Source organism: Gastrolobium bilobum, unplaced genomic scaffold (genome assembly GCF_033153095.1).
Source record: "Gastrolobium bilobum isolate Gb01-03AN ecotype WA unplaced genomic scaffold, APGP_CSIRO_Gbil_v1 utg10651, whole genome shotgun sequence".
NCBI lineage: Eukaryota > Viridiplantae > Streptophyta > Magnoliopsida > Fabales > Fabaceae > Gastrolobium > Gastrolobium bilobum.
The window spans coordinates 214,364-239,598 of record NW_026898033.1 but is presented as its reverse complement, the minus strand read 5'-3'; the positions used below and the strand labels follow the sequence as shown (position 1 = coordinate 239,598).

At 33.1% G+C, this 25,235-nt stretch overlaps 3 protein-coding genes and 1 long non-coding RNA gene across 4 annotated transcripts; 2 read left to right on the top strand and 2 right to left on the bottom strand.

Annotated features, from left to right (window-relative positions):
• The first annotated feature begins 1,539 nt into the window (after nt 1–1,539).
• LOC133312296 (ABC transporter G family member 11-like) lies at nt 1,540–7,072 on the top strand. The gene is made up of 10 exons (XM_061513464.1): nt 1,540–1,926; nt 2,441–2,730; nt 4,623–4,794; nt 4,906–5,028; nt 5,274–5,402; nt 5,554–5,748; nt 5,884–5,970; nt 6,058–6,330; nt 6,520–6,627; nt 6,716–7,072. Exons 1-10 carry the CDS (start codon nt 1,540–1,542, stop codon nt 7,070–7,072), a joined length of 2,121 nt encoding a protein of 706 aa, XP_061369448.1.
• A 2,549-nt stretch (nt 7,073–9,621) lies between these two features.
• LOC133312309 (probable mitochondrial import inner membrane translocase subunit TIM21) lies at nt 9,622–13,346 on the top strand. The gene is made up of 7 exons (XM_061513483.1): nt 9,622–9,905; nt 9,984–10,069; nt 10,435–10,613; nt 10,933–10,981; nt 11,760–11,879; nt 12,200–12,387; nt 12,877–13,346. The coding sequence occupies exons 1-6, from the start codon at nt 9,764–9,766 to the stop codon at nt 12,371–12,373; spliced, it is 750 nt and encodes a 249-aa protein (XP_061369467.1). The 5' UTR covers nt 9,622–9,763; the 3' UTR covers nt 12,374–12,387; nt 12,877–13,346.
• A 2,592-nt stretch (nt 13,347–15,938) lies between these two features.
• LOC133312294 (F-box/LRR-repeat protein 13-like) lies at nt 15,939–16,769 on the bottom strand. Its single transcript, XM_061513463.1, has one exon. The coding sequence runs from the start codon at nt 16,767–16,769 to the stop codon at nt 15,939–15,941; it is 831 nt and encodes a 276-aa protein (XP_061369447.1).
• A 4,399-nt stretch (nt 16,770–21,168) lies between these two features.
• Nucleotides 21,169–23,335, bottom strand: LOC133312291 (uncharacterized). Its single transcript, XR_009751661.1, has 3 exons — nt 23,255–23,335; nt 21,600–22,465; nt 21,169–21,249 (listed from the first exon to the last, which is right to left on the bottom strand). It is a non-coding gene; the product is annotated as an uncharacterized LOC133312291 (long non-coding RNA).
• Nucleotides 23,336–25,235: the final 1,900 nt, after the last annotated feature.

Genomic DNA, 25,235 nt, shown 5'->3' with positions numbered 1-25,235 from the left:
TAGTGCATCTCGACTATATGAAAAGCATGTATAGGTGTCATCGCCTCTCACATGTTCTGCATGTGTGGATCTGCACCGAGAAACTCATAACCAACGTCTTTATATGGCTCTACATAACCTGTTTTAAGAAATGAAGTGTAAGCATGTGCGCACGTTTTAGTACGATGTAAAACACAAACATTGAAGATATATTACGCTTATAAAAGGGACAAACATCAATATTTTATTAAAAAATAAAAAAATTCAGAAAGTCAACCAATTTCATAATAAGTTCAACCCATTTAAACAGGCTCTCAAGCGAGATATAATTAAACGGGTTGACGGGTAAGATTGTCCCAACCCATCATATATGACGGATTAAATAGGCTATTATGCCACTTATAAGTCCCAACTCCTTCCAATCCAAATGTTAAAATTAAAATAAATTAATAAAACAAAAATAAAGGGTTCGGTGATTCGGTCCTAGTAGCGGTTGGAACCGAACGACAACTATGCCCGTTCGTTCAAACTACTTGTATTAATTGGTCGAACCTTGACATCACGTAGATAGCCATCTCTCAATCAAATCTTCTTTCAGAGGTGGTTAGTTTTTTTATTTTATTTTAAAGTGAGATTTTTTTTAAAATAAACGAATAAAGTATATAAGTTTTTAAATTTTAATAAAATAATATTGTAAATTAAATAAAAAATTAATACATCCTTAATTAATTAAAAGAAAGAGATAGCTAGGTATATGTTAAACCATACAGTCCTAGGTAGAGGTGGCAAAGTGGGCGGCCCGCCCCGCCGCCTCATCCCGCCATCAACCTGCCAAAAAATGAGCCAGCCCGCCCTGCCCCGCTTTTGAAAGTGGGCTGAAAAACTCAGCCCACACTGCTCCACTTTTCAGATAGGTTGAAAAACTCAGCCCGCCCCGCCCCGTTTGACGGGTTGGACGGGTTGGCCCGTCGAGCCGAGCCCGTTTTGCCGGCTCTAGTCCTAGGTCATATAAAGCACATTTGTGTGTAACAACTAACAAGGAGGAAAGAGAAATGAGGGTTGAGCCGTGAGCAAGCAACAAACAACCCTAGACTTAAAATTGGGGGTGGATTTGGCATTAAATGCATTTACCAACAAGCAGCTGAACCCATTAACTGAGCAATAAAAGGGTCGGAAGTTATGCTCTGAGGCCCATGTTGTTCTCTTTTCCTTGTAGAAATTAAATGATATCATAAACTATGAGTTGTTGTAATACGTGCTGTTTGTCTGCATTCCTTATAAATGTTTGAGAATATAGTCTATTTGCTCCAAATCAGTTCCTCTGATTCATGCCAAAATCATTCCCTTTTCTACTAAACCAAGGGGCTCTTTTTGCATGGGACACCCCTCTTCAGTCATCTTCCCTCGGTCAAAACTCTCACTCACTCACTCCCCCATCATTCATTTCTCATTTCACCATTCATACTTCTTCTCTGCCTTTTCTCTCTTTAACTCCCTTAATTATACTTCTCCTTTTACATTTAAATTCTCCTCTTGAGCAAAACAAAATATAGAAAGTGAATGATGAGAAACTCAGAGCCAAACCATGTGGGTATGGAGATAGAGGCAAGCAAACCAGCAGAGACAACACTGCCTGGTTTGAGCCCTCTAAGTGAGACCCTTTGGAGGAAGAAGACAAACACAGAATTCATTGGAGATGTATCAGCTAGGCTCACTTGGAAGGATTTGACTGTGATGGTCACTCTCAGCAATGGAGAGACCCAAAACGTTTTGGAGGGTCTAACTGGATATGCTGAACCTGGAACCTTCACAGCACTCATGGGTCCTTCAGGTTCAGGCAAATCTACTCTGCTTGATGCTCTGTCTAGTCGTTTAGCAGCAAATGCCTTTCTCTCAGGCACCATCCTCCTCAATGGTCGCAAAGCCAAGCTCTCATTTGGCACTGCAGTGAGTCTTTTGACTAGTGTTCCCTCTTGCACTTGTTAGATTTAGATTTAGTTACTAAATACCTTTTTTGATGATCTGAGCGCTTTTTTATACTCACTAAATTTCACGATATTTGTTTTAGTCCTAATAAATAAAAAGGCTCATCGTGGTTCTTAAAAAATAAAATTTAAAATGGACTCATTTAGTTAAAATCATGATCCCTCACAAATTTAAAAAAAATCCATATTAGTCCTTAAAAGGATTAAAATATGTCCATTTTGAATTTATTAGAAATGACCTTTTTATTTGCTAAGGACTAAAATGGACATCGTAAAATTTGGTGTATTTACTCTTTAGTTTATTTTTCAGATCATGGTCTAGCTTTGGTTGGTTACATTACATACCTTACAACATAATAATAAATGCTTGTTCTCATTGTTTTATTTTCTGTTTTCACTTTTAAGTATAATTTTTTGCTATTTTGGGAGGTTAATTATTGTTAAGAATTCATTGTATATATGTGATTCGAACTCAGGCTTATGTGACACAAGATGACAACTTGATTGGTACACTAACGGTACGAGAAGTGATTTCTTATTCAGCACGTCTGCGACTGCCTAATGAGATGGCATGGTCAGATAAGCGAGCCCTGATTGAGAGTACCATTGTAGAGATGGGTCTTCAGGATTGTGCTGATACAGTGATTGGGAACTGGCATTTGCGTGGGATAAGTGGAGGAGAGAAGAGAAGGGTTAGCATTGCCTTGGAAATCTTGACCAGGCCTAGATTGCTTTTCCTTGATGAGCCCACTAGTGGACTTGACAGGTTCACCACCTTTCATTTACTTTTTATTCTTGTGCCAAAGTGCTAACTATAGTTAATAATCACTATTTGTGCATTTGTTCACTTGTTTCACTTGTTAGGTTTAAACTCATGAAATCATCCCTTTATTCAAATACCTCAGTGGTTTAATTTTTGGCATCTAAGTTGAAGTGATCTCAAATTTATATGCTTAATTGTGCAATTTTGTCTTTGCACCTTAATTAAAGTGATCTCACATAAATTTTGATTTAATCACGTGAAAGTGACAACATGCGAGTATAATGGTGAATCTTTATCTTCATTGAAATATCTTTGTCAGTCTCATATTAATAACAAATTTAATATAATTAATTTTTTATGAAAAGAATATACTGATTACAGTATTAACCGTTTCTTTTTTGAATTCACTGTGTTTTAAGCAAAAATAAAAATAAACACTACAAATAGTAGCTAACTAAAAAAAATTAAAGTTGGTCCAATTTTTTTATTATTTTACGTGTGTAAAATTAACCCATGTCACACAGGCATAGACATGTATATATATAAGACCAATATATGAAAGCATGTTTTCGATGAGTATTTAATTTTCATCTTTAAGTTAAGGAAATAAAATATTACATTTTTTATTAAAAATATGAATAATATATTTAAAATAAATATTATAATAAATTTTCATAAAAAACGTTTCCTTGTAAAAGAACTTGTAAGTGATGGCATTAATCTTTCTCTGTTTTCATTTTTTTTCACTGTAACTTATTTTGTTTAAGGCGGTTGGAACAAGTGGCTAGTTGAAAGGGTACGGACTTTAAGTATTTTGTCTTTTTTAGTTGAATTTTAGGAGCTATATTCATTGATGTATAGTTTAAATAATAATATTTTTTTACTGTAAAAAAAGAAAGCTTCATAATGGCCGTGTAAATTTTTTTTATCTTCACTACTTTTGGTGAAATTTATTGATTAAATTAACTATTTTTTTTATATATATAATTTTATAATTTATGCCTTCAACATTGTAGTAGTTTACATAGCCATGGTGCCTGTTCAACTTCTAAAGGAGGCTAACATAAAAATAGAATAATGTAACACGAACTGAAAGTTGTGTTACATTATTTATTAATTTTTTTTGTATTTATCTATTAAAATCTAATTCTAACCATTTATTTATTCATTAAAAAGTTAGATATATAAACATTCAATAATGTAATATAGGACGAGAAAAAAAAATCAGTGATTTAATTTTTTTTTGAAATGTGGGTCAAATGATATATTCGCTTATTTCATTCATTAATATTTGTTAGAAATTAGATATGCATTTTTGTGTGTGTGTGAATATAGCATTCGGTTCAGGTCTTTGAACATATTTACACAAAAACATTACGTGATATATTAAGGTAGAAGCTACTTATAAGCTAAAGCTATAAAAAAGAGCTTAAAAAAAGAAGTTAAAAGCAGTTTGGAAATTACATAAAAGTTTTAACTTAAAAATTACTTAAAAGCACATATTTTAAGAAAGTTATCTCTCTCTATCTTTATCACTCTTCATTTTAAAAAAGAAGCACACAATTCAAGAAAAACAGATAAGAGCTTATAAAAATGCTCCTGCTAAGAGCTTTTAGTTTTCAGTTTTTTTTTTTCATTATAAAAAAAAGAGCTTTTCATTATAAGAGCTTTTCCCAAAACCTGTTTGGCCTAGCTTATGCTTATAAGTAGCTTCTAGCTTAAAAAAAGAGATGATGCTAAATAGTCTTTGATAAACAATGCATGGTCAAATACAAAAAAAAAATTAAAAAAAAATGCATGGTTTTTGTAGTCTCCTATTGATTAAACTTTGTGAATTAGATATGTCAATTTCTGCTGAGTTCATGTCTTGTATGGGAATATTGTGTTTGTGGCAGTGCTTCGGCATTCTTTGTGACTCAGACATTACGAGCCCTGGCAAGGGATGGACGAACTGTGATAGCTTCTATTCATCAGCCTAGCAGTGAAGTGTTCGAACTATTTGACCAATTGTACTTGCTTTCAGGTGGCAAAACTGTTTATTTTGGCCACGCTTCCGAAGCATACGAGGCAATAAGCGCATTATCCACTTCTTCCTCTTCTCTAATTTCCTTAAATGTGTGCTATGCTATGATTATGAAGAAATGCAACTTTATGATAATTATAAGTTCAATTATGCAGTTCTTTGCACAAGCTGGATTTCCATGCCCTGCTTTGAGGAACCCATCAGATCATTTCCTTAGGTGCATCAATCGTGACTTTGACAAAGTCAAGGCCACTCTTAAAGGGTCCACCAAACTGAGGGTATTAATTAACATTTTCTTCTTTATTACTAGAGCTGGAATTTACTTTTTAAGAGTACAAATGAGTTTTATTTGAGAAAAGGTTGTGCTTACTTCTCATAGGGTGATGTGAATACAAATTCCAAAATCTGTTTTTTGATAAAAAAAAAATTTGGCACATTATTTTTGTTAATTAATTACATTGTGGCATACATTTTTTTCATTTTTCTATTTCGTGAATTTGCTAATACTTCTTGAATCTCTCAGTTTGAGGGAAGTGACGATCCCCTTGACAAGATCACTACTGCTGAAGCTACCAGAACTCTTATTGACTACTATCGAACTTCTCTGCATTCTTATGCTGCAACACAAAAAGTGGATGAGATATCCAACGTAGTAAGTTCTTTTGTTGTAATTATTTGCTTATTAAAATCACCAAATTTAGCAATGATGTCATTCATCATCCTTGCTGTTTCCTGGAGTCAATTCTCTAGTATTGGATCTTGTAACCCTGACAGTTGAATATATTCATTCTCACACGCTGCAGAAGGGAACCGTGCTTGAAGCAGGAGGAAGTCAGGCTAGTTTCTTGATGCAGTCTTACACCTTAACCAAACGCTCATTCACCAACATGTCAAGGGATTTTGGTTACTACTGGCTTAGGCTTGTAATCTATATTGTAGTCACCATCTGCATTGGAACCATTTATTTTAACGTGGGGACGGGCTACACCTCAATTCTGGTACTTCCATTTATTATTTGAGAGCAGTTCCCAAGTTTGCTTCCAGTAAAATCAATTCATATAACTCATGGAAAATGGTCTTGATCACTCTGGCAATAAACTTTTGTATGTGTTTTGTTTCTTGCTGTGGCATAGGCTAGGGGATCGTGTGCATCTTTTGTCTTCGGTTTTGTCACCTTCATGTCAATTGGTGGATTCCCTTCATTTGTTGAAGACATGAAGGTAATTTTTTTTCTCCCTTATGCAACTTTTGGCCATCATTATCATACTTATATAATGCCATAATCTGATTATCTCTATTAATGGCAGGTTTTCCAAAGAGAGAGGCTTAATGGCCATTATGGGGTCACCGCATTTGTCATAAGCAACACATTATCTGCAACGCCCTTCCTAATATTGATAACTTTTCTCTCTGGAACTATCTGTTACTTCATGGTTCGCTTGCATCCTGGCTTTTGGCATTACCTGTTCTTTGTCTTGTGCCTTTATGCCAGCGTTACAGTGGTTGAAAGCTTAATGATGGCCATTGCCAGCATTGTCCCCAACTTCCTCATGGGTATCATAATTGGAGCTGGGATTCAGGTATTCACCTATATTCATCCAAATCAATGCTCTCTTTTATTTAACTCCAAAATTCAACCATTTTGCATTAAATCTACTAAATAACTGGAATAATTGTTAGCAATGTTGCATGTGTAGTCAGAACTCTAAGCTATGACTAGATCATAATTTACTAATAAATTTTTTTGGGGGGTGTTTTCCAAATATCAGGGCATATTCATGTTGGTCTCTGGCTTCTTTAGGCTCCCACATGATATCCCAAAGCCAGTTTGGCGCTACCCAATGTCATATATCAGTTTCCACTTCTGGGCATTACAGGTATAGACACTATAATCAATTGTTGAATGGCATGTGCTGCTGCCACTGTGGTCCATTTTGATGATGAAAAACAATGAATTTGTTTCAGGGACAATACCAGAATGATCTGAGGGGCTTGCTATTTGACAACCAGACACCAGACCTTCCTAAGATACCTGGTGAATACATCCTGGAGTATATCTTCCAGATTGATGTGAACCGATCAAAGTGGATAAATTTATGTGTAATCTTAAGCATGATTATCATCTACCGCATTATCTTCTTCATTGTGATCAAAATCAATGAAGATGTTACACCGTGGGTTAGAGGTTATATTGCTAGGAGAAGAATGCAACACAAGAGTGGAACCCAGAATACAACTATTGCTCCTGATGTTCTCACTCAGTCCCCATCGCTGACAACCTACGTCTCGAGTCAAACAACTGGGGTTGCTCACAAAAGATAGAGCAGACAAGATTTGTTCTCAAGTTTGAATGAACAACGAAACTTTCACTAGTTGAGATAGGAATAGCTTTCATAATTATTTTATTATAAGTTGTCTTTGTCTTTAGCAATGTTGACATCCTCTAAGCTTCTCCAGAAATGAAATTCTAACGCTTATCATAGGTCATGAAAGTCATCTGCTTGTAATTTTTTGCAACCGAATGCCTCTGAAACCTTTGTAGCAGAATTGAAGCGTACATTATTACATTTGCTTGGTGATGATATTAATAAATAACTAATTCATTAATATTCTAGTACAACTGTACAAGTCAATTATAAATGTTGATAATAAATAATTAAGTCATTAATATTAAAAAATGAGATTAAGTTTGGAGCCAACCCGCAAAGCTCGATATTTGACTCTAACTTATAGGACTTTTTTGTACCTCCTATAATTTAGTGGGTTAGATTAGGGCTGACTTTCGGGTCAAATTTTATTTCTTTATCAAAAATTTTATTATTTAAAAATATAAAAAATATATAGATTTAAATACTTTTACATATAAAATAAATTATAACATATATAATATAAGTAAAAATAAAATTTTCAGCACTGATATGTTTTAACAAAGAATTTTATCTGCACATCAATAAAAATGAATTTTCTATTGACCGTTTAAGTACGTTGTATATCCAAATTTACACTAAAACATAATAAAAAAGATTTATTTGTTAAAAAAATATTTAATGTAATATATATGATAAAAAAATGAAATTTTATAAAATTATAATACTTTTGGATACTTTAAGGGGCGTTTGGTTGAAGAGAAATTTTATGAATAATAGGGAAATGATATTGATAGGGAAATGGTAGAAAATGATAGGAAAATGAATTTAGTAGGAAAATATAAAAAAAAGTTATTTGGTTGAAAAAAATTTAACTGAGAAAATATAAAGTTTATGTGTAGTCGTAGGTAAAATATAGATAGGAAAAAAGTTTAAATCTACGAAAATATCCTTGTAAATTCGAATGTGTATCCCTGGCCATTATTTCAAACGTTCATATGTCTACATCTCCGTCTTCCTCCCTGTCTCTCTTTCAAATGCTGCGACCCTAAATCCAGCACGGTGAGCATTTGCTGTGAATGGGCAGTCAAGTTGGCAAAAAGAAACGCAAATACATTAGAGCGGTGCCGATTTGTGGACAGTAGAGATTGACAAGCAAGCCTCCACCATCAGTGGGTAAGGGTTGTTAAACTTGTCACTGCAAGCATAAACATGGTGTTCACTTTCATAATACCCATCAATACATTAGGGGGCATTCTGGACAAATTTTTCATGTTACTTTTTTCCTTTCCGGGCAACTGCGAAATACCACCTCAGATTTGGATATCTAAAACACTGTTTCCAATCCTATTTTTCATGCAAAATCGGATGACTGGGTATTCAATTGCCTAGGCATATTTTTGGTGAACCTTCTACCAAACGATGTCTTCTTCAATTCCCTATCTCAGTTGTCTGGGTATTTCAAATAAAAACTGCAACCAAACGCCCCCTAACTTTTAGAGCTTTTTGTTCGTGCGAGTCATTATTATTGAAGTCTATTAAACTCTACGAGTTTTTTGACCCTATCCATGTGGGCTAAGGTTTAATGAGATGATTTGACGCATTTTGACATCACTTAATGGAACTGGTTTATAATTATCTAGCTGTGGTAGCGATAAGCCACTTTCTATTTATTTATCCATATAAAAAAATTATAAAATTAATTGGCCTTATAAAGAGGATACGATTTATACGAATGACATTTGATTATAATGTACACGATTAATGACTCTATTAGATATGATTATATACATTTCGAAGTTAGTTTTAACATTTGTTTTAGGTTCTTCATTTCTGCTGACTGATGAAAAATTTTGCAGCAAATATATTATAGTAGGATACAGAGTCAGATTTTAAAATTAACAAAAAAAAATAAAGTGTTGCTGACTAATGTACACGATTAAGTGTTGCTGCAAATTTTCTGAACTGCAGTAACTGGAGAGCTATTAACGCCTTTTTTTTATACATATAAGTGATTTTGATATTTTAAAAAAAATACGCTTGTGTAATAAGCACAAAATTAAAATGAATTACCTAAAAAACGATTATGCTATATAAATATCAAAGGGAGATAAAAGAGGATAACAATTAATAAAGATTATTAAATTGCTCATTATTGTAAATGTGTACACCGATATCAATTAAATTTAGCGTAACAATAAGTACTTGTTTTTATTTATTTTTTCTAACGAAATCTTTCTTATTTTCATTTCTCGTACGCTGAATAATAAAAGTATAAAACACCTGATTTTCTTCACTTATAAATCAAGGAGTGAGGTTTATGTAGATTCATATAAAAAGAAAAATAAAATGAATTTGATCCGTATACATAACAGTATAGAAAATAAAATTATATAAAAAACACTAATCCCATCGATCAATTGCCAAAACATGCTTGAAATTTAACCTAACATTATAAACTTAAACTACAAGAAGTAAAGTAAATTTAGCCCTCACACGTAGCAGGAAAACATTGAGAAAGGATAATAGTAGTACGCGGCGCCGTTTTGGAAGTGAGGTGTCTGTGACTGTGAACCCTCTTCAAATCCCTGCTTCCTCGTTGAACAGAGTCTCCGTCGTCCCTGTTTGTCTGTTGGCCGCACGAACGATGTTTCGCAGGATCGGGTCCCATCGTACAGCCTTGGCGTGGACCCATAATGCATTCCGAGCTTCCTCCCAAGTTGTCTCCTCCGAAACGCGTATTCTCACGCGCCGCCACGCCCCAAATCGACTCCTCCCGTGCTTTCTAGGTACCGACCATCACGTTTGAATTCGACTATGCATTTACTCTATTTTTCTTTCGCTGATTTCTTATGCTGTTGGAGCAGGAACCCGAGAAGACCATGGATCAACCTCCTTTGCAAGGTTCATTTCTTCAAAAGCATCAAATGAACGGCGGAAAAGTACAGATAAGGTTATAATTTTTTGCGGTTAATCCAAATGTATGATTTTAATTAAGGAATAATGTGTTGGTATAGGTTCCGCTTGAAAATAATTTCCAATCTATTTTTTTTATATACTTCATCCTTTTTTTAACTGTTTTGGATGTGGCCATTCACTGTGAGGTTTCATGTTGCATTGTGCTTTTGTCAGTGCCATTTGATACAAGAGTAGCCCAATTAATCCTAGAAAAGAGGATTTTTCAAAAAATAAAAAATAAAAAAATTCTTAACATTTCTCCAGTACCCATAGAATGTATGTGTTCTATACCTTTCACTTTGGTGCAATTCACAATTAAGTTAAGTATCTTAATACTTTTATTTTCCATTTGTTTTGTAGACCAGAAAGGACATAACAAATGTTGAGGATCCCTTTGATGCTCCGACATATAATATTCCGGAGAAGCCAGTAACATTTGTGGAGGGGGCATCCTACAGTGTCATCATTCTTGCAGGGCTTGGAGTTGCAGTTGCTGCGGGATATGCTGTTTTCAAGGAGCTTATATTTCAACCCAAGGAGTAAATACTTTTATTTTCTTGCTCAATTTATATTATCTAAAAGGAAAATGCTAGATAGCTAGAACTTTTGACTGAATGAGTTGGCATGCTTATTGGTTATTGACTTTTGGATTGATGACTGGTCCTTATCCCCTTATTTTATCCCACGACCACCCTTGATTTTTATTTTTATTATTATTATTATTTTTTGGAGAGAGAGAGAGAGAGAGGGGGGGGGGGGGGGGGTGTAGAACTGTTCTTTTTAAAAAATGTCATGATTCATTGTTTTAAGCTTTTCTTTTTCTTTGGTTTTACTCTTATTGTTATAAGCTGGTAACAGGTACAAGATCTATAGCAAGGCTCTCAAAAGAATTCAAGATGATGGTCAGGTGAGTGATGTTTTACTTTCATATAAACTTTACTGAACACACAAAGAACCAAAATAAAGCATTTCCATGCAAAGGAACTTAGGCATTTGAAAGGTTCAGGCTTACATCCTCAAGTGTGTATTGGTTGGACATCAAATGAAGCTGGTCATTCTGGGGATTTCCATTTGTAGGGAGAAGCTATAAAAGACAATTGAAATTGGGAGATGGAATGGTTTTCAAACAAATCTTGACAGTATTTAATGTCTATCTTCTATGTTTTAGGTTTGTTATTAAGCTAAAGCTCAATGCTCTGTCACTTGAGTGAAAATAACAGATGATTTGAAGACTTGTGCCTTGTAATATCTAACAAATAATCATGGGGACAACTATCTATCTAGTCAGTTATTTTGGATCCTTTCGATATATAGCTAGGCGCAGTTGTCATTAAATAGGTGGTTGGAATTGGGTGAAGGGGTCTTATATCCTAAAGTTACCAAGGTTCTGTATTCAATTTGAGCACTTCACATTAAATTATAAGGTGTGAACCTTTATATGCTTCATTGGAGACAATGGTTCCTGCTACATTTTTTAGAATGTAAATGAAGGGGGAGAGAGTTTATGAATCTTTTTATCTCGTTTTAATTATTGCAAATACCAAATTCTATCCAGAAAAAATGCACACGCCAAAGCGCTAAATCAATCAATGATTTGTAAGTTAATTTTTTATGATGAATAGTAGCTGATTCTCTTCTTGCATGCTCATTTTATGTCTGCTTGCACTGGACTTACTTTGCACCAGGTCAGAGTGAGGATTGGATCCCCAATAACAGGTTATGGCCAGGAGAGTAGAAATCGTGCTGCCCGCCAAAGAATTCCGAACAGGGTATGGACTGATGAAGATGGTGCTGAGCACGTAGAGGTAAATTTAAATAAGTATTTCGTCAAATTTATATGCAGATGCATACACATTCTATAAGAACTATTTTCTTACGCTCCTGGGGTAAAAAAACTCCTTAAAAAAAGAAATGTGTAGAGATAAAGATGAAAAAAGAAAGGAAAGAAAAGAGGCGAGGTATGGTAGAACTTCACTCAGTTCACTGGATATATTGCTGTATTAATTCTCTGTGATTTTGAAATTCTTAAAATTTCTTTTATGGTGGAAGATACTTATTGTTTAGCAGCTCTGTCATTTCTATTGATAATATGATTCAGGCTCAAATATGTCCATTTGGGTTACAGGTTAATTTCTATATCCGGGGGCCCCATGGACATGGAAAAGTATTCTGTGAGATGTTCAAAGGTCCAGCTGACAATGAATGGAAGTTCACATACTTGATTGTTGAGATTAGAGCACCTTCCCCAGCACAATTAATTCTGGAATCATATATTCCAGCTTACAATGCAAACAAGTAGCTAGATGAGAAAAGGTTTCGTTCTGCACCATTGTGTGATTACTCAGTCTGTAGATACTAGATAGTTATCTGTGTTTCTGCTTGATATTGTGGTTGTTCACAACACAAATTGTAGGCGATAAGACTGCTGCACTATGCTTCCCAGCTCCCCCAGCCTTGGATAAGAAAAGGATAGAGTTTATATATATACACACACACAAACACACACACAGACACACACCCTGCACACAGTTCATTTCCTTAATGAATGGCCCAAATATCTCACTTAAGCTCTTGCTTACATTGGCTTGTTTATGAATATTGGGTTATTGGCACTGGTCAATGCTTTTGTGTGTTTTGGCTGTGTAATATCTCATACATGTCAACCTTGCAAAATATACTCTTAATTTGTTTTTGCCAGAAGGAAAGTTTCCTGTCACCTTTTGCTGTTTTAGTCCAATTCATATTTTGATGTATACAAAGAGAATTTTCTTAAGAATTCTAATTGCATAGTAAAATACGCAGGTTTTTGATATTTGGTCTATTACTGGAGGCTGCATTTTTTCAGCGGTCAGCATTGACCATCTTAGCCAGTCCATGTTCCGTGAGGGACTGAAAGTTTGAAAGAAGGAAAGACCATTAAAGAAGTTTAAAATAATATGAGAAACTGGATCCCAAATCTCAAATCTCAGGTTCAGTATTTTTTTTCTTTTCATTTTGGACCTGCAGATGAGGAACAGTTTTGGGCAAGGATCTTAGTAACGATGACCAAAGAGATTACTTTGTCCTTGATAGCAATTGAGAATGCCATCTATTTCCAATTTGTTTTTCCGGTCGATTCCACATAGCTTGGTTTGTGAAGTACATTGAGTAGCTCGAAGTAGCATGCTAAATTTTTAAGGATGAATATAAGATTTGATGTTCCTTGTTACCGCAGAGATACTAAGAATGTTAGACTAATTCCACCTAAATTTGACACACCAACAAGAATCAATATGTGCTATAATACTAATTGGCAAATTAATGCATCTATTTGTGAGCTTGCTCTGCATCACTTACTGAAATGATTAGTTTACTTGTTTTGTGGACGCTCTTGATTTTCGAGATGATTGGGTGAACGTTTGTGTAATCGTTAGGCAGAACTCAAATGTCGCATGAACTTCAATTCAGAAATCATAGAAGTTAGCTAGTTAAAAGATTATATATATCAGAATCAAGAAAGTAGAGTTGAATAACATTTTCATTTGTTAAGTTTTCCTTTGCATGCTTTAGGCTATTTTCCCTGGCAGTGCTGTTCACCCTTCTCTGTCAGTCATGACTCCTGACCCCGAGATGTAGATATTTCAAACATCGAATTGTAGGAGTATTATTGTGAGTGATGTTAGCATCACAGCCCCCCCCACCCTTAGTTGTGAACGAATAACGACGTAGGCATGTCACTCTTAGTTGTGAACGAATCAGTAGTTCATTTCTAATGATATATGTCATTAGCTAGTTAGAATCAAAGTCATGTTATTTAATATAATAGTTTATAGCAGAGTATGGCTTGAGTATTGTTTAAATAACTACATTCTTTTACTATGCTGAAACTGGGGTTTCAATCACACGAGCTCATTTTCGGTACAATAGGAGTACTTATTCCTTCGCTTAAAAGGAAAAATGGGTGAAAATGATCATAAAAGTAATGGTGGTATAATAATTTTACTGAATTTATTCCAATCACGCACCCCACATGTAAATTCTCCAATTCACTAGTCACTATTCCAATTCTAGTGCTTTTTATTTTCCTATTCTTTTTGGTCTTAAAAAAAATAAACTTCGATAGCACTTCACTTTGAATTGCTATAGCCCTAAGGTGCTGTTTGGTTCAGTGTTTCTTGGAAGATGTCTATGCAAATGAAATTGGCAAAGTAAGACACCCATGTTTGGTAGACACTTTTGAGAAATTTTCTCATCTATTATATTTGCATAGCATTCAACATTTGGTGGTAGAAAGCAAGCTTTTGTCACTTTTAAGAAAGGCTGGAAGTGATGTTTCATGGTTAGCCATCTAAATGGCAAAAGGGCAATCCAAATCAGACCATAATATCCTCATATAAAGCGCAAAGAAAGAAACAAAGAAAGATATGGTCAGCAGGCGCCCGTTGAGTGTAACTTCTCTCTCATCACAAATATAGAACCAATTTGATATTTGTAGCTGAATGTCTCTGATAACATCGAATTTTTTGCATACAATTACCAGATGGAGGTTCCGTGCAAACTCATGCATGTATCATGTATCTGTCATGCTTCAGGAAGCACACATTGTAAATATAGAATGTTGTACGTCAACTAATAAAAAACTCTATGCTTCAGTAAGCACACAATTTGATATATGTTCTGTTCATGAACCAATTACTCCTAATTTGTTGAATACATTACACCAAGTTCCATTTAATCATAAAATAGACGATGGGTTTACTTGTATTAATATTAAAAAATTAATAAGGGGTTACTTTTGTAGTTTTATATCATTTACTCATTAATATTTATCCTCAATCAAACATAGATTTCAAAAACTTTAATCAAGTTGTATGTTAATATTTTGCCCAACCAAACAAGTTTTTTTTAACTTTCCTATCTAACTCACTTTCCATGCAGATCCCTGGTAATGTGGTTTTGATTTTCCTGGTATAAAATTTTTTCACCTGTACCAAACACGCGTAATGTGGTTTTGATTTTCCCAACGGTCATGTTTCGTAAAAATGGCATGCCAGATGATTATAAGCACCGTCGAACTGTAAGATTTATAAGATCAAAGCATTGTTACACAATTTTCCTCCTTTTACAGGAACAACAACAATCAACTGCAACTCCTACAACACTATTCTTTTACGACTTTATTTTTTACTACAAAAATAAGTACATACTTATCATAAAGCATCAATACATATGATCAATAGACCTCAGTTACAGATCAAATGTGCTGCTCCACTCAATATCCAATTAACTTGTGTCGAGGCATTCTCCATTGAGCAATGAGAAACACTCTTCTATCTCCTTCTACAGCTGCAAAATTTCATACAACAGATATATGAATAGTAGGGTATTATCTTATCATATAAAGGCGCAATAGCTAAACCTCAGTAAAACTGCACACATGGAAAAGATTTCCCAATTTGCAAATTAAATCCATTCCTACAATTGCAAATTACATACATATAGAGAATACCAATTCAAAATCACAAGCCACAGATTCACAACCTCTTTCAAAACCAAAAGAATGTGTAGAAAATAATGTTACAATCATTGCAAGAGAAAAAGCAAAAGAACTAAGCATAATTCATAGATACAAGAAACTAGTATTCTCATCTTTTATTCCATACAACCATGGCGATCATTGTCTTCAATCACTGACAAAAAGACTATGTAAAATATCTTGATTCCATTGTTATGGTTTCTGACTGAATTAATAATGTTCAAAACGATACTAATCTACTGAGACTTTTAGGCCTAAGAATATTTCATTGAGCAATGAGAAAAAGAAAGCATATAAAAAATCTTATTTCATGTTACCTGTAGAGATCTGGACAAGGTGTGTATTCATTTTATTTTAGTGAAGAAGATTGAAGCTCAACATTCACCCCTTCCTGTCCACGCAATGGTCGAAAAGGAGAACCGTTTAAAGTGAAAGAACTTAGATTAGGTGTAGATATTTCAAATTTGTAACCTGGATTATGAGTATCATTGACGGTCAAATTGGCAAGTGTAGTGTTGGTTATATTGAGGATTCCTGGCATTCTCAAGATGTGAGAGTTATGAGGGACTAATTCAAATTGGTCAATGAACAAAGTGTTTAATTTGGTACAGATGGAGAAGGGTTCAGCATAACCATTGTTATCAACAGAAATCCCAACATTCACAAGATGCAAACTTACTAATGCTGGGAGCTTGAGAGTCTTAGGGATTCTTGTTCTTCTTTTGTCATCGTAACATGAAACTGAAATATGAAGGGACACTAAAGACTGACAAGAAAAGACACACCAATCCAAACCAACATTATACGGGACATAGATCTTCAAATGTTGGATATTATGTAACACGGCATAATTCATGAGACTGGTCAGAATACGATGTGGAAAATAACCATGGCGATCAAAGTTGAGATCATGCAAGGGATGATTGCCATCACGGCACGACACAATCCCAGACACAAAATCAGAGAAAAGAGAAGGCTTTCCAAAGTCCGAGGTATGTAGTGTAAGATTAGGGATGGATTTCCAGATATCCTTCCACCGTCTTGACAAGATACAAGTCTGAACAGCATCTATTATCTTCATAAATGACAGTATATGAAGCAGAATTGAGTTAGGCAAGTTACTAATCCTGTCATTTTCACTGATAATAAAATTCTTCCTCCTGCTCTGCCTCCGCGTCATCATTTTCCCTATTTTTTTTAAAAGTAATATCAAAGATACAAATTCAGATACGATATGCAAGTTCCAGGCTCAATAAATTTCTTACAGATTCAGAACTATACATAAAAAAAGAAGAAACAGAGGCTGAAAAACTCAAGATTTAGCTAAGGCATCTCTCAGTTGTAAATGCAGATTCAGTTCATTTTTATACTTTCTTAGACGTGTGGGCCAAAAACTAGAAAATGGTGTCTCTTGACTATGCCCAATTGATAAAGTTGAAAGGGTGCGAACAACTATCAAAAGGAAAATTCTAGTTCATGCAATGAGAAACAAAAAATTACTTGAATGGAACATCTACGAAAGAGGAAAAGAAAATTCAAGGAATGAAAATACCTTGTAACTTCAACCGATTCTCAACTCTCCCTCCTAAGACAGTCTCTCTTAAGCTCATTTTTCTCTAGCATTGAACTGGAACGAATATATAACGAATGCATGCCGAATCTTAGGCCGAAGAAGTGGAATGGAGAGTGTTACTTTCTCATTTCCAGCTTCCGCTTCTTTGTCAACAAGTGAATGTGATGTAAGATAAAACGTTAGACTGGCGTGAAAGTTGCAAGAATTTCAAACTCAGGAACTTGTCGGAACTTGTAAGTGCTTGCTGCCGTTTTCTTTTCTTTACTGTATGAATATTTTTAAACAATTTCTGTATGCATGGAAGACAAGTGTGGCAGCTATAATGTTCAATTTGTCACACTAGTTTCAAAAATCATTATTATTTTTTTTAAAAATTTATCCAGTCTTTTACTATCTTAAAAACCGTTTAATTGTGCGCTTTGACTTGGAAATCTAAGCTTCATAGCCTTTATACCCTTCTAATGTGAAATCTAACACCTAATATTAGTTTAATTCTTTTGATAAATTATTTACCACTCTAATATAAATGAAAGATGCATAAAATCTAAAAAGTGTCCGGTGCATGAATTGTGCGAAAGTCAAAAACGCACTTGTGCTATGCAAGACACGCATAGAATGTATGTGTAACTTGAATATGTATGATCATGATACATGTCTTGTATTGCATTGATTTTTACACAAGTCACAAATAGAGATATGCACGACTTAAACGCGTACCCTCCTTGTGTGCGTTTTACATATATTATATTAAAAAATAATTTACCAAAAAAAATTATATAATGATGTATCTGTTTTTTTGCATAATAAGGTCAAAAAGCCTAGCTTCCTATGCTGACTAGTTTTATCTAAGAGCCAAATATGTTCATGGATGGGTTAGACTCACTTTGAAATTGAAATTAACCCCTTCGATTAGATTTATTTAGGAATTTGAGTCAAACTAGATAGAACCCTCAAAATTTCTCAAGTATATAATATTAGATCATTTTAAAAAAAGTAATTCACCTAATTGGATTTATTTAACTAAATTTCATTAATATTATGAGTTCCACAAATTTTTAATTTTATTAAAGGAAAGATTTATTAAAATCCTACCTTGGTTTTTTCAATTTCACTTTGTTAGAGTTGTTGTTATTTCCTTTTAGTTGCATTTTGTATTTTGTTATTTCTTGTTTTGATATTTATTTTTGGGAATCTTTTCATTTTTTTTTTTAATTTTTTAGCTGGAGTCATAAGAAAATTGGAAGATTGAAAAATTCGATCCGATTTACAAGGTGTAAATTTGAGCCCAATTGACCTATTTCTTCATCCTATTTTATATATGAGAAATATAATTGTAATGTTATGGGAAGAGAAACAGTATTTCCTGCACTAACATCGATTGCCGTGTTTAATTTTTTTTTTTTTTTTAAATTTATGGTCCCATCTAAAACTGTGTCAGCAGGAACTTGATCCTGTTCATGATATTCGCACCTCGCTTTATATAATTCATGAGATTGCATGATGAGGATTTTACAACCCTAACTTATACAGTCCACCAATTACAAATTTTATTTCTTCATCTAATTTAATAACTAAAAAAATCTTAAACCCAAATTGTATACCAAATATTCTGCCCCCCCTCTTTATCCAAATTTTATCTTCTCTATGCTTTCATTCTCCTATCACTACCAAATGGCAACAGAGTCCATCTGTTGCTTATAGCTTCAAAATAAATTGTGTCCTCTATACCATTCATACATGAATTTTCAACAACAAACATGACATAATCATTCACCCAAATTTATCTTCTTCTTTTTTTAATTAAAAATAAAAAACTAAAAAAAATTACAATAGCTTTCATAATTTATGAGGACTCCAGAAAATAAAATAAACTGAGAAAATGGAGGAAAGAAAATAAGCCAGGTTTTGGAAGCCAAGTTAATCACCTCAATGACATCGTGGTGCACAATCTTCGTGTAATGGTGGATTCTGTGCTATCTTATCTGGACAGTCGTCACTGTGCAAGTGTGTGTTCAGCTATGCTGTTACCATCATGTTGTAATTATAGCAAATTGCAGAATGCTTGCACTATGCTTCCCAACTCCCCCAGCCTTGGAAAAGAAAAGGATAGAACAAATAAAGAAAATGAAACAAAAGTGAAGGAGTTGCAGAGCTTCTAATTCTGTTCTGCTTTTGTGCGTTTTGGCTGTGTATTATCTCAATCATGTCAACCTTGTAAACTATACTATAATTTGTTTTTGTTAGAAGGAAATATTCCTTTCATCTTTTGGTGTTTTAGTCCAATTCATATATTTTGATGTACCTAAATAGAAGTTGAAGAATCATAAGAACTCTAATTGCATTGTAAAATATGCAGGTTTCTGATATTTGGTCTATCCGGTGGCTGCAATTTTTCATCCATCACATCAGCATTGACCATTTAGCCAGTCCATTTTCCATGAGGGACTGAAAGTTGAAAGACAATTAAAGAAGTAACAAATAATAGGAGAAACTAATCCCAAATCTCAGGTTCAGTACTTTTTTTTTCTTCCTTTCACTAAGAACCTGCAGATATCAGGAAAATTTTTGGGCAAGAACGATGACCAAAGCCATTACTTTATCCTTGATAGCAATTGAGAATATAATCCATTTTTTTTTTGGATATTAAAAGGAAAGAATATAATCCATTTCTAATTTGTTGTAGCTGACAATTCCATATAGCTTGGTTTGAGAAGTACATTGAGTAGTTCGAAGTAGCATGGAATATATGAGGTGATTGTAGCCAAAACAAAAATTTATTTGAATCATATAAGATTGATGTTCATTGTTACTGCAGAGATACTAAGAAAGTTACACTAATTCAAACTATTTTGCCTCACCATCTAGAATCAATTTGTTAGCTTGCTCAGCATTACTTGCTAAAATGGTTGGTTCACTTTATTTGTGGACGCATTTGATTTAAGAGACGATCAGGTGCAAGCTTGCGTAATCATTAAGCAGAAGTCACATTTCACGTGAATTTTAATTTTGGAAATCATAGAAGTTAGGTAGTTGAATTATTATATATATCAGAATCAAGAAAATAAGTTAGTAGAGTTGAATAACATCTTCATTTTAAGTTTTGCTTTGCATGCTCTTGGCTATTTTCCTTGGCAATGCAGTTCCCCTTCCGTCAATCCTGACGCCAGATGTAAATATTTCTAACATCGAATTGTAGGGGTATTATTATGAGTAATGTTACCAACACAACTCCCATTTTTTTTTTCTTTAACAAGTAAGGACTCAGGCATGTCACTCTTAGTTGTGAACAAATCAGTAGTTCATTATTCATGATATTTGTTAATAGCTAGTTAGAATCGAAGTCATAGTAATTATGTTATTTAATATAAAAGTTTGTAGCAGAGCATGGCATGAATGTACTAGTTTGTTTAAATAACTTCAATTTTTTTCCGATGTTCATATTGAGGTTTCAATCATACGTTCCAGTGTTTTTGTTTTTGTTTTTAAAAAAATAAACTTCAATAGCAATTCAGTTCCCCATGAGTTGCTGTAGCCCTAAGGTGGTTTTGACTTGCCCAACTATTATATTTCGTAAAAAAGGCATCCCAGATGATTATAAGCACCGTTGAGCTACAAGATTTATAAGATGAAAGTACATTTACACAATTTATCTTTCTTGAGAAGATTGAAGTGTTGAAACCAATCTTCACCAACCAATTTAGTCCTCCAAGTGTACGTTCACTAAAGCGAATATTTGCTCTAGAAATCACACTAGTGATATCGATATAGCAAGCGCGAATGTGGGAGACATTTTTAGATCTTTCTAGACCTATAAACTCCGTTTAAGGGCTTTGAAATAGTGAAAGCAATGTTGGTGGTTGTAGAAATCCCAATTTTGTACGTGGTATTTAAAAATGATGCATACGGCTGAATTAAGAACCAAAATTATAACTTTATTTTTTACTAGAATTGTCATTAAGTATCAATACACATGATCAATAGACCTCAGTTACAGATCAAATGCACCGCTCCACTCAATTTCCAATCAACTAGTTTGGGGGAGTTCTCCATTGAGCAATAAAAAACACTCCCCTGTCACATTCAACAGCTGCAGAATTTCATACAACAAATATATGAATGCTGGGTATGATCTAATTATATATAGTTACAATAGCTAACCCTAAGTAAAACTGCACACACGGAAAAGATTTCCCAATTTGCAAATTAAACCCATTCCAACATTCAATTATTGCACTCGCTGGTAAATTACCTACTTATAGGGAATTACCAATTCAAAATCACAAGCCGAAGATTCACAACCTCTTTCAAAACCAAAAAGAATAAATGTAAACAATAATGTTACAATCATTGCAAGAGAAAAAGCAAAAGACCTAACTAAGCATATTTCATTGAGCAATGAGAGAAAGAAAGCACATAAAAAATCTTACTCGGTGTTACCTGAAGAGATATGGACATGATCAGTGTATCCATTTTATATTAGGGAGGAAGATTGAAGCTCAACATTCACCTTTTCCTATTCGTCCAATGTTTGAAAAGGAGAACCGTTTAAAGTGAAAGAACTTAGATTTGGTGTAGATATCACATATTTGCAAGGCAAACTATGAGTATCATTGACGGTCAAATTGGCAAGTTTAACATTGGTTATATTGAGGATTCCTGGCATTCTCAATATGTGAGAGTTAGGAGGAACTAAGGAAAATTTATCAATGAATAAAGTGTTTAATTTTGTACAGGTGGAGAAGGGTTCAGCATAACCATTGTCATCAGCAGAAATCGGAACATTGGCAAGTTGCAAACTTACTAATGATGGAAGCTTGAGAGACTTAGGGATTCTGGTTCTTCTTGTTACATCATAACTTGCATCTGTAATATGAAGAGACTTTAAAGTTTGACAAGAAAAGACACACCAAGGCAAACTTATATTACAAGGGACATAGATTTTCAAGTGCTGGATATCATGTAACACAGCATATCTCATGAGATTTGTCAGAATCTGAGGTTTAAAATAACCATGGCGATCAAAATCAAGATTATGGAGGGGATTGTTGCCATCACGGCTTGACACAATCCCAGACACAAATTCAGAGAAAAGAGAAGGCTTGCTAAAGTCTGAGGTATGCAATGTAAGATTAGGGGGGGATTTCAGAGATCCTTCCACCGTTTTGACAAAATGCAAGTTTGAATAGAAACTTTTATCATCATAAATGACATTATATGTAGCAGAACTGCATCAGGTAAGTCACTGAGCCTGTCTTTATCACCGGTGCTCTTCATCTTCTGATTCTTCTGCATCATCATGTTCACTGTATTTTTTTTTCCAAAGGAAGATCAAATTACAAATTCAGTTAGGATATGCAAGTCATGTACTCAGTAAATTTCTTATTGATACAATTAATATACAAGTAAAGAGAGAAAGAAGCCATGGCAGAAAAAACAAAGGGCTGTTTGTCATGGGAGAAATTTTTTTTTACTAAGGAAATAAAATTAGTAGGAATATAGTGGAAAAATAATTTTGGTAGGAAAATTTAAAAAAAGTTGTTTTGTTCGTCAAAAGTTTACCGGAAAAATTGGGTTAAATTTTTTGAGTGTATGTTTGGTTGAAGATAGAATATTAATGGAAAAATTGTTTGAAAATACTAAAATACATTTTTTTTACTGTTTTTAAAAGTGAGTTACCATTGTGTGTACATAGTGCATTGTGAGATGGGTAATTGTGTCATTATATTTGTATTGTATCACTTTAATAACTTCTCCTGTTTTTTTGAATGAATACCACCTTCCCAATTGCTTTCTTCAACAGTGATTTTGTTGCTTGTTAACATACAAACCGGTTTGGGTTTGCCTAGTGAACTGTCATTGATGGGTAACAAACATGAAATAAGTGAACCAAACTTTAATAGGAAACAATGGCAAACTCCTGAACCAAACACCACCCAAAAGCTATCAAAGTCATCTCATTTTAGGGATTTGAAAAACTAGAAAAGCGATAACTTGTTGTTCATGCCAAATTGCTAATTTCGAAAGGATGCATAAGTTATCGAAGGAAGGTTCTAATTCATGCAAAGGAAAACAAATTCGAAAATTGGAAATACCTTTGTGAATTCAACAGATGCGCGACACCGATCGAGTCTCTCCTATGTTCTCCATTGTTTATTATATTTTTTATTTGTCTCGTAATCTTTGAGAATCTTTAAAAATTTTAAAATATTAAATATATCATAAAATCGACAATTTGAATGGGATCTTATAAATTAAAAACGAAATCAAAAAATTAATCCATTTGATTATTTTTTTTGCAAAGTAGGAAAGAAAAAGAAAGATTGACAATTATATTATCATTATTGATAATAAAATTGATATTTTTTAATTTATAGAGATTTTGAAATATCTCCATATAAATAAGAATTGTTTACCTTTTTATTTTATATTTATTCTCACAACTCTATCCTCTCTATATAAACTTTATTAATTTGATAGCATAATTTTATTATTAAATTATAAATATATATTAATTTAATTAAATAATAATTGAAAACGTAAATGATTATATTTATATGGTGATATTTTGAAATACCTATAAATTAAAAATTGTCTTTAGTGAGAATATGACTGTATGGTTATTGCTTTTTCTTTTCTTTCCCTATTTGTAAAACAATAAATATAAAAAATCAATTGGAATGATTTTTTTGATTGAAAAAGGAAAAATCAACAGTTAAATTGTAATTATTAATAGGGTTTATCGTTTGTATATCACTCCACAATTACGTGATTTTGGGAGTTAGGGTAATTGATGAATGGTATTTTGATAAAATTTATATAGTAAATAAACAAACAAAAATATCAAAACACCCTTCATTAGTTTCGCTAACTCTTAAAAATGACGTAATTTTGGGGTGATATTACAAACAACAAACACTTATTAATAATAAATTTAATTTCTTTTTTAAATTTTCACTAAATCAAAAGATAATGCTAGAATAATTTATGATTTGAAATATTATTTAAATTAATGAATTTGATTGTATGATTACTGACTTTTCTTTTCTGCTTGAAAAAAAAATCAACTGGATTGGTTTTTTTAAACAAACAAGGAAAAAAATTAATAATTAAATTATCATTATCATTAATAAATTTAACTTTTTTTTGTTTGAATTTTCAAGGAATAAAAGATAACGCGAGAATCATTTATGATTTTAAATATTATTAGAGTTAATGATTTAATTGTGTGATTATTGACTTTTCTTTTCTTTCACTATACAAAAAAATAAAATTAATTGTTATCAAAAAAAAAAAAAAAAAAAAAAATTAATTGATTTTTTTTTTTTAAGGAGCAAGGAAAAAAATCAATAGTTTAATCGTGATTATTATATAGTAAATTTAATATTTTTATTTTATTTTTTAAGAAATAAAAAAAGTCAAGACTCAGTCATGATTTTAAATATTATCTAAATTAATGAATTTAACATTAATTTTTGTTTTAATGCTAATTGTCTGGCCTCTGCTCAGCATTTATGAGTAAATGGGGAATTTGGAATTTCTTGACTAAATCATTTATTTGATTAAATACCCCATTTGAATAAACTTACTGGTTTGTTTAAATAACTAGATTTTTTTACTATGCTGACACTGAGGTTTCAATCGCACACACCATACGTAAATTATCCAGCTCGCCAGTTACTAGTCATATTCTAGTCCTTTTTTCTTTCCCTTTTCTTTTTGCTCTTAAAAATAAAATAAAAAATAAACTTCAATAACCATTCACTTTCCCATCAGTTGCTGTAGGCCTAAGGTGGTTTACCCAACGGCCATATTTTGTAAAAGAGACAGGTTATATTTATAATTTTTTTTGTTTACAAATTATATTTTTTTTTCTTCGAAAAAATACTAATTTTACTATGTTCTTCCGAGAAAAAAGAATGTAATTTGTAAAATTTATCAAAAAAAATTGTAATATAAAAATTGCATGCCAGATGATTATAAGCTACGTCGAACAATAAGATTTATAAGATCAAAGCATTTTTACACATTTTTTCTCCATTTACAGGAACAGCTATGAATCAACTGCAACTCCTA

Coding starts and splice junctions, on each gene's coding strand:
- LOC133312296 (XM_061513464.1), top strand. CDS start 1,540: ATGATGAGAAACTCAGAGCCAAACCATGTGGGTATGGAGATAGAGGCA. Junction 1,927..2,440: donor AGCTCTCATTTGGCACTGCA/GTGAGTCTTTTG, acceptor ATTCGAACTCAG/GCTTATGTGACACAAGATGA. Junction 5,403..5,553: donor TGGATGAGATATCCAACGTA/GTAAGTTCTTTT, acceptor CACACGCTGCAG/AAGGGAACCGTGCTTGAAGC.
- LOC133312309 (XM_061513483.1), top strand. CDS start 9,764: ATGTTTCGCAGGATCGGGTCCCATCGTACAGCCTTGGCGTGGACCCAT. Junction 9,906..9,983: donor ACTCCTCCCGTGCTTTCTAG/GTACCGACCATC, acceptor CTGTTGGAGCAG/GAACCCGAGAAGACCATGGA. Junction 10,982..11,759: donor GAATTCAAGATGATGGTCAG/GTGAGTGATGTT, acceptor ACTTTGCACCAG/GTCAGAGTGAGGATTGGATC.
- LOC133312294 (XM_061513463.1), bottom strand. CDS start 16,769: ATGACGCGGAGGCAGAGCAGGAGGAAGAATTTTATTATCAGTGAAAAT.